This window comes from Erithacus rubecula (assembly GCF_903797595.1).
Source record: "Erithacus rubecula genome assembly, chromosome: 11".
Taxonomy (NCBI): Eukaryota; Metazoa; Chordata; class Aves; order Passeriformes; family Muscicapidae; genus Erithacus; species Erithacus rubecula.
In genome coordinates this window covers 13,632,947-13,647,144 of record NC_136663.1, presented here as the reverse complement: position 1 = coordinate 13,647,144, position 14,198 = coordinate 13,632,947, and the positions used below count along the sequence as shown (strand labels likewise).

Here is a 14,198-nt window from a genome sequence, read left to right as displayed (position 1 = left end):
CTGGAACAGCTATCCCAGAGGTACTCCACACCACTCTTCAGAAGATGGGAAGCTGGAACCACTGAGAAAAGATCTGTTGAAAGATTGGATCTTATATGATGGTTTGTCATGCAGATCTGGAGTGAGCAGACTGTTCACTGTGAAGGGGGCTACTTCAGCAATTCTACAGTCAATAGGGCTTGGAGAGGGAGAATTTCCCCTTTCCCTCCTGGGATCTCTCTGCATGGATCCTTGCTAGTCAGGTTTTGTGCAAAGGGCATAATTTTGCTCTGCTGGGAAAGCTTTATGTCTTTCATGTGTGTTAAATGGCTGAGGACAGTCTTACAGCTAATATGGGCAGGCATTCCTTAGAGCAGTACTTAGCTGCAAGCACGTACGTTTTGGCACAATCTTCACTAAAAAAAACAATCTCTCTTACTCCTCCTTCCCCCACCCTCAGTGGGGATATCTGATTATAGCCTTTTCACTCAAATTCCACACAGCTCCTCTTTCTTGAGGCCTTTCACACAAAAGCAAAGACTCACAAAGAGCAGACAGGCACCATTGTATCCCTGTGTTCCATGGCAACGTTTTAGCACTCTAAGAGTTTGCAGCAAATCCAAATGATGTTTCTGTTCTTTATTAATGATATTTCCCAGCTGTTTCTGGTTGACAAAGAGAGGCCTGGTCCTTCTTTGTTCCAGGCTGTGCCCTGGCACTTCAGGGAGGGTTCACACAGAGCTGTGTAACTCAGCAGCAGCAGCAGCAGAGCCCCAGGAGAGGCTGCAGACACCCAGAGCTTTGTGGATGCTGAGGTGCTGCATATGTGAGTGTTGTGCTCATAGAACGAGAAGAAAGAACATGTTGGATCATACCTGTGCACAAAATATTTGTCTGTAGCAATGTAGCCTTGAAGTACCTCAGGGTTCTGCCCTTTCTTTTGTAGCAGTACCTAGTTCTTCACCCTTTCTCTCTTAGGACATATTTTTCTTTTAGGAATTACTTTTCATTCCCTTCAGTGAAGTTTTCATATCATCTTTCTTCTTCGTGCAGTCATTATCTCCTTCTTATCCTGACATGTACATTATGCAAACATGGTTCACATTCACACAAGCCCTGCTTTGAATATATTACTGCCTTCTCTGCAGTGACTCCAGTGGGGGCTGTGGGTTTGTGCAAGAACACAGTGAAAGGCCCAGAGCTTACTACTCTCTACCTTAAGGTTTTCTGACTTTTCTGACTTATCCATGACTTTGGGCTTGAATGCTGAATTGCTAGTAGGAGTTGTTCCTAGTAGGAACTTCATGTAGTAGATTCTATCTGCATTTATTCTGTTTTAGGTAAAATTGCATGGATACGGGAAAAAACGTATTTGGAATAAAGGCTAAATTCAATAAATATATTATGTTTATTTTAACAAACTTATCAAAGCTGCTTTGGCATTTTCCATTTGCAAGGGGAAAGGTCAGAGTCATAAACTAAATGCATATTTAAAAGCATTACTGGACTGGACAACCCTAATACTTTCCTGCAGTCTCACAGATCCATTGGCTTTGGTTTATGTTGAAAAGCTGAGACAAGAGACAGGAAGCACAGGAAGAGTCCTACTGAGATCTGGAACCACTGTTACCTCAGAAATGTGCTACCATGTGGCTCAAACTGTTGTTTGGATATAGATTTTTTCCTAAGTTTCTAATTTCAATCTAAGGGGTGCTCTCTATGCCATACATGAGTATGAAAGAAACAAGAACAAGGGTTGTAGGTATGTTAATGCAAATAAAGACAGGGGGAAAATATGAGTGATGTAGTTGTCCAAGCTGTGAACTTCAGGAAGTGATGAAGTGCCATTTCTTGAGGAAAGCAAAATTTCAGAAAGAAAAGTGAGATTAAGCTTTTCCTATCTAATAAATAGGACACATGGCACAATGCCTCCTGTAGTTACAGTTTTGGGTCTGAAATGGAAGGCATCCTTTTTCCTGAGCCCATAGATGTTCAGTGGGTTTTTTTTTAGATGAAGGGGAGACAGCCACATTGGAAGTTTACAATCCTTTGTGTTTCAGCACAGAAGATGATCATACTTTGATTGCAGAATCTAAATTTTCCTGGCACTTGGAGCCACCATGGCTTGCAAAACTTGTAATACCACAGTGCCTCCAGTGATTTATGCTTACTAAGTTTGATTATTAGGAATCTAGGATATCAAGATAGATATGATGACATATCCATAAAATAATAGTTGAAGTTATAGGTCATTCATGTATTTTACTATTATTAAAATGACAATAAAGGAGAAAGTTCCATCACCTAATAAAGCCAGTAAGGACTTTATACCATGATGCAGTACATACATCTTTACTATAATGAAAGGGAAAGACAGACATAAAAAAATTTAACTGCTTCTATAACTTGACACTGCTGTCAATAGGTACAGAACCTTGACCAGTTTTAAATTCAAGCACCCTCAACAATACCTGAGATTTTTCCACATACCTTTCCATATCATGCAGAGAGTAAATGTACATTTCAGAGTTCTACAGCCCAGACCCTCAAATAAGGCCTACAAATTATATTGTGCTTCCTAGGCTAATGCCTGAACCAGAGTTCTGTGACTTTTTGCCAATTTAACTCTGCACAATACCAGCAAGAGCAGGGCCTCTCAGCAAGACTGACTTCCCTGCAGCACTGCTCCATCACCTCCCCAGACTGAGGCAGCTCAGCTATCCCTGCAAGTGCCCAGCACAGAGATGCCAGGGGATGGCAGTGATGCTCAGGCTGAACTGGGAGCAGTGCCCTGCTCCTTGCAGCAAGACCTCACTGCAGAGTCCAACTCTGCTCCTTCGTTTTCAACTCCATCAGGAATTTTCCCAGATTGTGAGAGCTGAAATGTCTGTGTGATATTCATAAATATTATTAAAACCTTGAAATTTTAAGGTCCAAAAGGATTTTGAAATGTTTTGTTTAATTTTGAGTGAGCTAATCACACAGACAAACAGAATTTTCACACCATGTCTCCTGGAAATATATAATCCACTTCTGAGTAGCAAATATTTTCTTTAGTTAGGCAAATTTTGGCACAGAACTAGAATTTTTTCCCTAAGCAGGTCTGGAAATAAAACAGGATATTTTGCCACTCTGCTTTTTTTCCTTCCTCTTTTTGTAGAAGCCATTTAGTCACAGCCAGGCTCAATTCACACATAGTTCCAGACTGAGGCTTTTCATGTGATCTTCAATTACAAATTTCACATAGCCTTTGAAATGACTGCAGTTATTTTACATACTTGCCAGGAGGTATCTATTCCTACTGCCGCTGAGATTTAAAGTCCTTCCTTTACTGTTAGAGATCTGCCCTTTTCTAGAAGAAATTCCAGTTAGAAGCACGGAATGTCAATTGAGAGAACAGTCTTATTTCTCAGGACAGATGGTTAAAGCCCTGGAGTGTTCATGCTTACACCAGTCATAGACCAAAAAGGAAGAACACAGTTTTCTCAATGCCTAGGACAGTTCTTGGCTATCCATGGGTTTTGCCTCTTCCATCTCAGCATTCCTTGAGAAGGAATTACTGTACCTGATACACCAGTTGCTAAGTATATTGACCATGCAGGGTCTGCAATTCTCTTTACAGTTTAGTTGTTAATTGAAAGAAACACCAAGCATGTGATAATAGCAGAAGTCAATCACTTACCCTATGACAATGCAGGAAATGGCAGTTCCCAAAAAGGCGTAGGCTAAAATTGATCCTAAGTTACGAAAAAAATGTCTCTGGGGAGAAAAGTTGGAAAGAAAGTCCTTTGTTATATAGTAAATAAAAAAGCATTCAGACCATGTAGAAACACATCTAGAAGTGCCATTTGTTGCAACACATATAGAAGATGGAGCAATATTGGCTACTTCAGTTATTTTGGAAAATACAACTTGAAGTTGTTTAATTTTTTTTTTCCCTGGTGGAATGCCATCAAAGTTCCCTCTTTTTTATGTATGTGGCCAAATGTTTCAGGGTCACAGCAGAAGTTCACATTGGAAGCACCTGATTCAAATGGTATCATATCCCTTGAACAAAGTCCTGATCAGGCAGGATATGAAACAGTCTGTTCCTGCCTGCAGTTCACAGCATTCTAAGTGGTCTCTCTGAAAACAGGGAGGCCTAAGTGTTATAAGCTGCACACTCAGACCTTTGCACAGGGACAGAAAGGGAGCAGAATGAGGGCCATGAATCATTCATTTAAATCCATTCCTGACAAGTCCTTCCAGTAAAATTGTTATTTTATGGCTGACCCTGTCCTCTGTCACTGGCCTGTTGGGTCTACAGAGCAGCAGCCACACTCAGTCCCTTTTGTCACACCAGGAAAAGACACATACCTTCTTCAAACTATATCCAGCATGAAATATAATGGGAGGCAGCAAAATGTTGAAGAAGATGGAAGGATCAAAGGTCATCTGCCAGGAAGGACAAAGGAGAGGGTAAGGACAAATAAAGTAGCATTGAATTTGATATGATAGTTTTTAATTGTATCTTCTTATCAGAACTGATCTCAGGCTCACCTCCACTGTTAGCAGGATTATTCTGAGTTGATTTTTTTGCAAGTATAAATACGTAGTTCCTTACAGCTTATAGATGCAGATTACTGCTTGAAAAGTATTCCTTCAAGAAGGAAATCAGTCAGGTGCTACATTACAGGGAACACATAAAAGCAGTGTTACCTGTGCCAGCAGCTGCCCTACCAGACATCCAACTTGGCAGTCCCATGACATAACTCCTGGTTCAGACATGGATCACCTGCCACTTCCAGGAAAGACACATCAGCAGTGTTGTGCCTCAATTCTGCATGTGCAGAAGGGTGATAAAATGCCTACACCACCAAAACCAGTGTAACATTTCCTTTGGAGGAAATGATTTATAAAACAGCCATTAAAAGAGAGGATTTTAGGATGAGGAAGTGCACTGATCATATTGGCCTTCAACTTCTGGCACAGAGAAAAATCAAGGACATTGCTCAGCCATTGCAATTCATTACAAATAGCTTTCAATAGAATAGAATTCTCTTTAAAATTACAGCATTGCTGGAGACAAAAAAACCCTCAACTTGAATAAGCCTGTATACTGCTTAGTGTTCTGTCAGTGGGCTATATTATATCAATACTTTTAAGAGAGGAGGTAATTAGTGCAAAGGCTTGCAGCTCCTTTCTTCAGATGAAGTGATACTTTAAGGCTACAATATTCTAAATTATTTTCCTTCAAAAGAGTAAGACCTGCCTACAAAATTTCTTCTGCCTTCTTACTAACACACAGTTTGATTCAATAAACAGGAAGTGAGAGCTGAGACTTTTTTCCATCCTGCTCACTTTAAGTTATAAAGCTAAAAAATATAGCCAAATAATCTGCCAGCAACATTAGCTGTGCTGGCACCATCATTGAAAACCTGATGGAAAAAGGATTTTCTTCATTTATGAACTAACATTCTCAAATTTTAATTTTGGAATTCATTCAGCAGATATGTTAAAATATTTTTTTTGTGTGGGCATCAGAAATGCTGACTGCATTGTTTTATTATTCAAAATTATGTTCTGAAGAATACATGTTTGTAAGTCATGGCACAATCTATTCTCTCTGATAAAAGGCTAAGTAAATGCTTTTAGAGAAGTCTAAAGGGAATTACAGTTCTACAAAACCCAGAACTGGTGTGATCATGCTTTCTGTTTTTTACATTTGTGCTTTTGCCAGTCAGGAAGGCTGCCAGGCATTGTTATTGTCTCCTAAATACAGCTGAATTCATCCTCCTCTCATTTTTTATTTATTTTCTTTTCAAAAGGGCATCTACCAGGTAATTTTAAAGGAAAAACAAGTGAAAATCCAGGCAGACTGAGATCTCTCCGATAATTTAAAGTTGAGACTTTAAAGAGCTTTCCAGGAAAGTGAGACTATGGAAACATGATCAGGCAGTTCCCTGTAAGGGTAAGAGAAATTTCAGTGCAAGTCATTGCTCCTCCTTTCTCCTGAGTCAGCTCCAGTGCCAGGTCTAATGAGGATGATTGAATGTAATGGATTAGTCCATATGCACTGGAAACTAAACATGCACTTTGACTAAGACAAAGCTGCAATTGCAATCAACTTGCAGGAAAAAGGATGGAGATTCAGCAAAACCTGACTAGTCTGACTGCCACAGTGTTTTCCTGTCTCCACCCACCACAACTCTAATGGTCCTTGACAGTCGAGTTCTTTCTGAGAAGGGCAAGTCTGGCAGTAACAGCAGACAGGCACACAATGGTGCTGCATCAGCAGGAAATTTGAGCAGATGGTTAAATCCTAATTCTGCTGAGCTTCCCATTGTACATTCTAAACATAACTTAAAAGTTTTCCTAACAAAAAATGTGTAACACACAGGATCATGCATTACTGTCCTAGGCAAACAATAATACTTGGAAAAAAGCAAAATAATACATTGCAGTATTGTAAAAAGCCACTGATAAGGGCTTAGGAGCTTCATGTGAATATACAATGTCTTTGAGTACAAAACCCAGGTTTTAGAAAGTGTCTCTGCACTCCAGTGCCATTTTGATAAAAATGAACATTACAAGAAGCAAAATTTCATGGGTAGGGAAAGACTGTACTGACAAAGTAAAATATTTTGTTATATACCGGAAAAAAGACCATGACATTGTGAAAGACTACAAATTTTCTCCCACACTTCCCTTTTTGTACCCAGCCTGAGTTGTCCCAGTGCTATCTCCCCATGGCAGTGAAGTCCCTACTAAGGACCACTGCAGGAGTGGAAGAATGTATCAGAATGCTGTGATGAACTTAAATGTACATTAAGTATTACAAGTTTGTAATATATTTACAAGTTTGTGTTTTGTAAAATGTTTAGAGTTTGCAGTTTCCTGTGTCATCCACAGGAGGTACCTCCCCTTGCATTATCGTGCCAGAGAAAGTTACTTGGAAGACTCAGGAAAAATAAAGATATCAGTGGTGTTTATAAAGGTTTAGTGGCAATAAATCCAAATTAACAGCTGTGTGTGCAATGAACTCAGTGTCTGCAGGAGCTGGGACTGTCATTTGAAACAGCTGAAGCAATCATTCTGTGAATGCAGCTTGGAGATAAATGATGGTCAGGGTTCCACCACACTTCCTTTCTTTTACTGTTCTTCTTCCTCACCTTGCCCACCCTAAATTCAGAGTAGACTCTGTCTCATTTTAATTTGAATCTTGTTTTCCTCTCTCAAGCATGAAAATAAAATAAATAATTTACAATATCTTAATTTAGAGAAAAATAAGATAGGTTTTACCTTTTGAAGCATTGCATTGCCCTGGTGACCATTGACATTGTGGTGGCTGATCTCTCTTTTGTATTGATATTCGTAGACTTGATTAGTTATATTAATAAGCAGAGTGGATGGCCCAGATTTCAACTTCTCACATTCATAAACAGTCCCACTTTCAACATCTGGTGATTTTGTCACATAACGTATAATTAGTCCCATTACAAGGCCTGGAGATAAAAAAAAAAAAAAAAAAAAGAAAGATTTTCAAGTACTTTTAAGTATTTGATGCTGCACATTTAGAGAAAAATTAGCTCTGCCTAAGCTAGGAGACCTTTACAGTATTCCTACATTTACAGAACCTCTCTCAACACTTCAGGGATGATCACAAAATATTCTTCCAAAATGGTCATTTCATTAGAATGCAGATGTTGGTTTGACATATGCACAGTCATATTCTATTTTTGTGATCCAGTTGCTGTCATAACAATTAGCTGAGTTTCTCATCAACTGCATTTTCAATGTTATTTAGAGCAGGGAGATGCCTGCACAACTCTTGTGCTGAACTGAGCATATAAAGATCAGCTGTGCTGTTGGGTTTTTACAGACTTCATTTGTGGGGACAAAACTCTGACACAGCATTATGCAATAAATCAGATAATAAATCTAGCTATAGTAAAAGACAGAATTTCTCAAAATGTTAGGGGAAAGTATGTACAAGTAAAGGGAAGCAAGTGCTGCATGTGCAGCTATGAAACATGACTTTGGCAGTGGTCAGCCCAGATGTCCAAATCATGAGTCAGAAACCAGGAAACCATTCATTAGTTAAAACTGTCAGGGTTTCCAGCTTAATTTTATTAGGTTTCCTCTAGAAGAATCACATATTTAATTTTTAAATTCAATTTAAAATACATTAAAAATTCAGCTTAATTTGATGCTTGAACAAGACTTGATATTTTTCATTTTCTGGAGAAGAAAACTTACAGGCTTCCTTTACCATTTTTGTCCTTATGACTCAATGTTTTAAACTATAGCCTCTGATACACTTCTATTACCAGGTATTACTTAATCTGCTCAGGTAACAGAAATATTTTGTAGACATTCACCAAAGCCTGTGCAAGGACACCGGCAGAAAAAGAGTATTCAAAAAGTGCTTTAAGCACATTTAAATCCAGCATTGATACAGAAAAGGGTGTCACTAACGTTACAGATTTTTTTAAAAAAAGTTTTCACTCTCCTTTGAAGTGAGATCTTGCAGCAAAATCTCACTCTAACTACAGCTCAGTCATGTTTCAGCTGAAGGCAATGCAGGTTTTCCAAGTTCTTCAGTGGAAGAAGGATAAAATTGTTAGTCATAAATGTGACCATTGGAGGGATTTTTAAAGTCACCGTGCCAAACTCCTGAGTGAAACATGAATGTTCTTTCCTCAGGATTTCATCTAGTCAGCTGTTGAATGCTTTCCATAGTAATAACATTTGGGGATGCAGTGTTTAGTCATTACTTGATTTTTCCAAATATTTAAGATTTTCTTTCAAATTTATTTGTCTCAAGAATGATATTCCTCTCTTCACCCCACCACTAAAAAAAATGTCAGTTTCTGCCTTGATTGTGATTTCCCCACATTTGTGATACTGTCTTCTGAGTTCCACCATTTCTTCATTGTGAATGTTGTAATCAGGATGACAGTGAAATCCTGTGTTTTACTGAGGTTCAGAGATTCATCTTTCTGGGACCTGTTCCATCAATTTCTGCCTGTGAGAAATAGGGATACTCAGAACACACCAGCAGAAAGCAGCTACAGTTACATCACAAGGGCCATACTGGATTTAGAAGGTGTAAGAATCATAGTGCTCAGCATTGGACACCTGCACCAAAGCCAAATCCAGAACTGAGTGTGCCTCTCTCCAAACACACAGAATGGGGTGCTCAGAAGGGCTGCAAAGGGCTCCTGTGAGCCAGCTTTCCCTCTGCACACCTGTCAGAACCTGTCCCCTCAAACCTGCTGAACACCTCTAAGCACTGCAACCAAAGCCATTTGATGTCAGCACCACAATGGCACTTCTGTCATTCAGCCTTTTTATGTTTTCCATCCAGTCTGACCAACTAATGCCATGGAGCACAAAGCTGAAGGCTGGTACCTCTGCAACCAGCCTCAACTCCACCTAGGGGGTACCACCCTCTTCCTAGGGGTGACAATTACTCAAGCTGAGAACAATTTCACTTTAAATTTGATAATTAACCTCCCATATAAAAGGCACAGCTTGGTTTAATACTGGTTTGGTTTTTTTGTTGTTGGAGTTCAATTCTGGCTGCCTATTTGCAAGTGTGTTTCAGTCTCTTTACTCAGAGCTGAGTGGTGGTGCCTCTATGTGAGCCTGATACCTGAGCTCTGGGGAGAAGGAGGAATTTGGATATTTGCTCTCAGTTTGTCACTGTGTAGCTCTGGACTATTGCTGCACTGTGAAGAGCCATGGCTTACACTTATATGGGGAATTTGGTACCTAAGGGTTTATGACTGGGGCATTTAAAGATATCTGGCTTACAGGAGGTAGCTACAGGCACTTTGGTGTTTATTGGCTTTTTGTGTCCTCTCCAGCACTTAGGGGTAACACCCTGCTGTTAGGAGAGGTGTCACCTGCTCTGATCCCTGGCACATGGCTTTGTTTTCATCAGTGCTGGTGTAGATCATCTCCCACACTATTCCTGAGTGTGCTCTTGTATAGGAAACTCTCACACCCACCTGTCTCCCTGATGAACAGACATCAGGAATTTAGCTGAGTTTTGTGGTTTGTTTATCAAACCCAACTACAATGTGCAAAGAAACTTGCTGAGACTCAGGAAAATGAATGAATGAGTGAATAAATGAACAGGTAAGCCTGTGTTCTTCCTCATTGTTTGTGATTTTTCAGTTTAGTCTCAAAACAATTTGTATCTTTAAATGCTTTCAAGCTAAGTGCCTTGCTAGATATATATATATATATATATATACTTTGTGAAATAATGTTGAATTGATTCTTGTGAATTAATTCTGCATGGTTCAAAATGCATTTGGGTTTTTTTTTGTTTTTCTTTGTAGAAAGATTTTAAAATTAAATATCGCTATACTTATTGATGAACCATTGGTTTGATAAAAAAAATTAACGCACCTCATTTATTCAAATTTCTAAATGGACAGTATGGCAGATTATTTATTTATTTATTTATTTATTTTTAAGCTGGAACTATTCAGCCTAAAACTGAATTTTCCTACAAAACCTATGCAAAAAAAAGGCAACCCACCCTATCATCTGTTCTCTACTTTAAATAGAACATTCTATCAGGCTGTGTTCAATTTGTGGCTGTTCAGCACTTTGCAGTTACTGTAAAACTTCCTGGTTTTGTCTTTCTATGTTTGTTTTTTCCCCTGGTGTTCCTCATATTTTGCCTTCCCTGTCCTCTCACTGCTACTGCCCTGTGGGCACAGCTGAGGAATATGGACCCACCTGTCATCCTGTGGGACACACTCTGCAATAAGTGACCATATCCTATCACTTGAAGCCAAATTATCAGTTCATTGTATTGCTATCCACATACCTAATAAATATCTCAATGGAGTGGAGCAAAGCAAACTGTAAGGACTGGGACCTCTTTTTGTGCAGAAAAGGTAGAAATCAATTGTTTGAATAGGAAAGATGAAATTAAGTGAGGGCAGAACTTGTCCCACTGTCAGTGCTTGGAGTCATGATGATTTTCTCCCAAAGTTGTTGCCTTTTGATCTGACAACCTCTCTTAAGACCTTTGAAATTTCACTTTCTTTTCAATATTGCCATTCCATGGTAATAATACACCCATATCCAAAATTTTGAAGGATAAGAAGGACATCATTACCTTTTTGGATTGTACAGATGAGCTTTTTTTCCTGTTTGAAGGTTACTATAAATAATGCAAGACTAAAGAGATTGTAAATAAACTATCATGAGGAATGGTTTAATAATTCAAAAGCTCTGACCTGCTGGAACACTGATCTCTTAACCAATCAAAAGAATATTCTCATGAGCAGGTTATCCTCATGATGTGCAGAGTATGTTCTGAGCAGGCAGCAAAAAAGAACCCAATGACAAATAAAGCTTTAATTCCATACTTACTTATTTTTTGTTTTGTTTTGTTGTATTCTCCCATGTTTCATTTCTGTTGGATTGGCTTTTGCCAATTTTCAGAAAATGCCATCAGCTGCACATGGCAAACAGCATAATAGTGAGAAGGAAGCTACTGCAGTAGAAGCACCCATTTTAACACAATCAGTTTTGGGTATTACACTGCTGGAGGATGTGGTGTGCACAGAATGTGTCAGAACAGGCTGTCACTCAGATAATGACTGAGCTGTTGATTTCTATCTTCCATGTTGACAGTTTGCCCTCCTGTATGTATCTTATAGCAGTGGAGTCTCAGTGAAACAGCACTAAGAGAATGACAAGAGAAATCATTCCATGTCTGAGTGTCTGCCATTAAGCCAGAGAGTACTTAGGGGACATTGCAGAAAGTTCTGTGTGAGAGCGAAATGCAACATGGCAAAGCTTCATAAGAGATTAGAACTAGACAGGCAAACTAAAGTTCCTCTACAATGACAGCATTGAGAGTAAACTTGAGACACATTGTTCAGTGTTTTCCAAAGGCACAGAGCAAAGCCAAAAGAAAGCTCTCAGGATCATTTAAACTTTATTAGACAACATGTCTGTATCCACAAGGCTCCTTAGACTAACAGCTTTGAATGCTATAAAAACCCAAGCAAACTGTTTTTGTAAACAGCAAACTCCCCATCTCTGCTCTCTGACCACAGAGGAGCAGAATGCGCATGCTGAGGATAACCAGCTCCTCACAGCTCCCCCATCAAGGTGGCCTCTGGCCACTTCAGGGGAGATGCTGGCCAGTCATTATTTTACCATACACTTATGGAGCTGATGACATTTAATTCAGCACATTTCTGAGCTTTGTCAGCACTTGATCTCAAGTGCCTGAGCATAAATATGCAACTAGTCTGATGCTATGCTGGCACTTGAATTTATACTCACCATAAAGCATAGCTCCTCCAGTTTCATGCAGAAAGCGGAATCGATGGTTTTTAAACAACCAAATTGTTAATATTGTAAGAATGAGTAGGAAGTTAAAGATTAGCAGCTCCACAGCTCCCTGATGATAAAAGTGATCTTCATCTTTCACTGATACATATTTCTTCAACTTCTCCATTTCTTTCCCTTTATAGAAAGTATGTGAAAAATAAAAGAATTAAAAAAAAAAAAAATCGCAGGAAGGAAAGTATTGTCACCTTTAGTCCAAAAACTCCAGACACTACAGAAATTCACAGCAAGCACATCTGTTTCATTTGCAGCCTCATGGTAAAGTGCCCCAGCTCAGAATTCAGCTGGATTCTAGTTACAGCTTCCTGTTTCTCTCTTAAAGCTGCCCTGTCTCATTTTTAATGTTATGATTGTGTCGCTGGACTGCGCTTGCTCTGGCTGTGGATTCACAAATTGCCTCCAAGGCTCAGATTCTCTATTTCTAAAATTCTGTTGTAAAACTCAGCGTGGGTTCATAATGTTTTCTTCCTGTAGTTTACAGCCCAATCTGAATCCTAGGAGTCATATTTTGTCTTCACAGTTTAAAATAGAAAATATTATGTTAAAAAAATGGCATAACAAACTTTACGACATTTTGGAAGTTTAACAACCTTTTCTCTTTCCCACTTTCCCATGTTTAAATGTAAATAACATGGAATAAAGGTGTCACTTTACTGTGGTGCAAAGACAGAAGAAGAAAACAAATAAATGGGTAAGGATTTCAAGATTTAGGCACTTGTATTGGTCCTGCTAAAAGACAGATCTCTGTAAAAAGCAAGGGTACAATTGCCTGGAATTAGAAGTACTTAAACCCCCCTATTGAACTGAATAAAATGCAGTGGAATATACTTTTCATAATTTCTGCTGTTTGCACATTTTGATTTATTCAATTCATTATTCCATTAAGCCAGAAAAACTGTAGAAAAACTCTGTGTATGGCAAATACTCCTGGACTTTTCTGTCAATGCTCACGGCTACAATGCATTTGCATACAGAGAATTTCAAACAAGCTCTAATCTTCATCAGAAAAACCAGCAATTCTACTTCTCATTATAAATTATAACCTTATCATTATTTGATGTTAAAATCTCATAACTGTTTCTTTTTTTTTTCAAATATATTTTGGAGCAAACTAATCTGTAAAAATCCATTCCAAGCCAGGGAGGTGTCAAAGGTGAATAACCCAGGAATACCCAACTGTACATACTCTCAGTAACTTTGGGGCCATAGCTCATAACAGAGTGTTCCTGGGGAGGCACTGTTTCTTCAATCAATCTAAATATATTTTTTTCAATAATCAATCAGTTCTGTCCTCTGCATAAGCAAATTTCATGCCCTTTAGAGGTTTCCCCTTTTTCTTTCACTTTGTAAGAAAATTATTTTACTTCTAGTTCTTTTTTAATGAATGCTTTTTCTATGCTTACCAGATATTCTTCAAATTCTATCAGTGGTTTCACTTTGTTCTCTACATGTTTCACTACTTTCTCTCCTTTGTGTTTCCCTCATTTTCTCCTTCTTTTCATAGGTTTACTATATAATTTGCAAACACAGTCAGGGTTTTTAAGTCAAAACTGTATTTCTGAACTAATTTTCAAGGGACCCTCTGTGAGATGCAAAGTTGGCAGAAAACAGATGACACCTCCCAAACTAATTAATTGTGCAACAATTTTAAGCAAGGATAATGATGCTAACTGGTATTTTTCAGACTTATTCAATACTGTATTTTGAATTAAAAAATAATGTAAGAGAATTTGGTGTAGCAATTTCATTATACAATTAATGCAACTGTTTAAAAAAAAGTTAGTCAAATAACCAAGGCTATTAACTTTCATAGAGGAGAAAAGAATAAAGACTTGATTTGGTTTTCATAT

At 38.5% G+C, this 14,198-nt stretch overlaps 1 protein-coding gene across 1 annotated transcript in view; it reads right to left on the bottom strand.

The window, feature by feature from the left end:
- Positions 1-12,610, bottom strand: part of SLC9A9 (solute carrier family 9 member A9) — a 172,197-nt gene extending 159,587 nt beyond the window's left edge. Inside the window, exons 1-4 of the mRNA XM_079314715.1 lie at positions 12,283-12,610; positions 7,261-7,463; positions 4,336-4,413; positions 3,662-3,738 (exon numbers count right to left, since the gene is read on the bottom strand). Of these exons, the coding sequence (XP_079170841.1) occupies positions 3,662-3,738; positions 4,336-4,413; positions 7,261-7,463; positions 12,283-12,457 (533 nt within the window). The 5' untranslated portion in view covers positions 12,458-12,610. The remainder of the gene's footprint in view (positions 1-3,661; positions 3,739-4,335; positions 4,414-7,260; positions 7,464-12,282) is intronic.
- Positions 12,611-14,198: the final 1,588 nt, after the last annotated feature.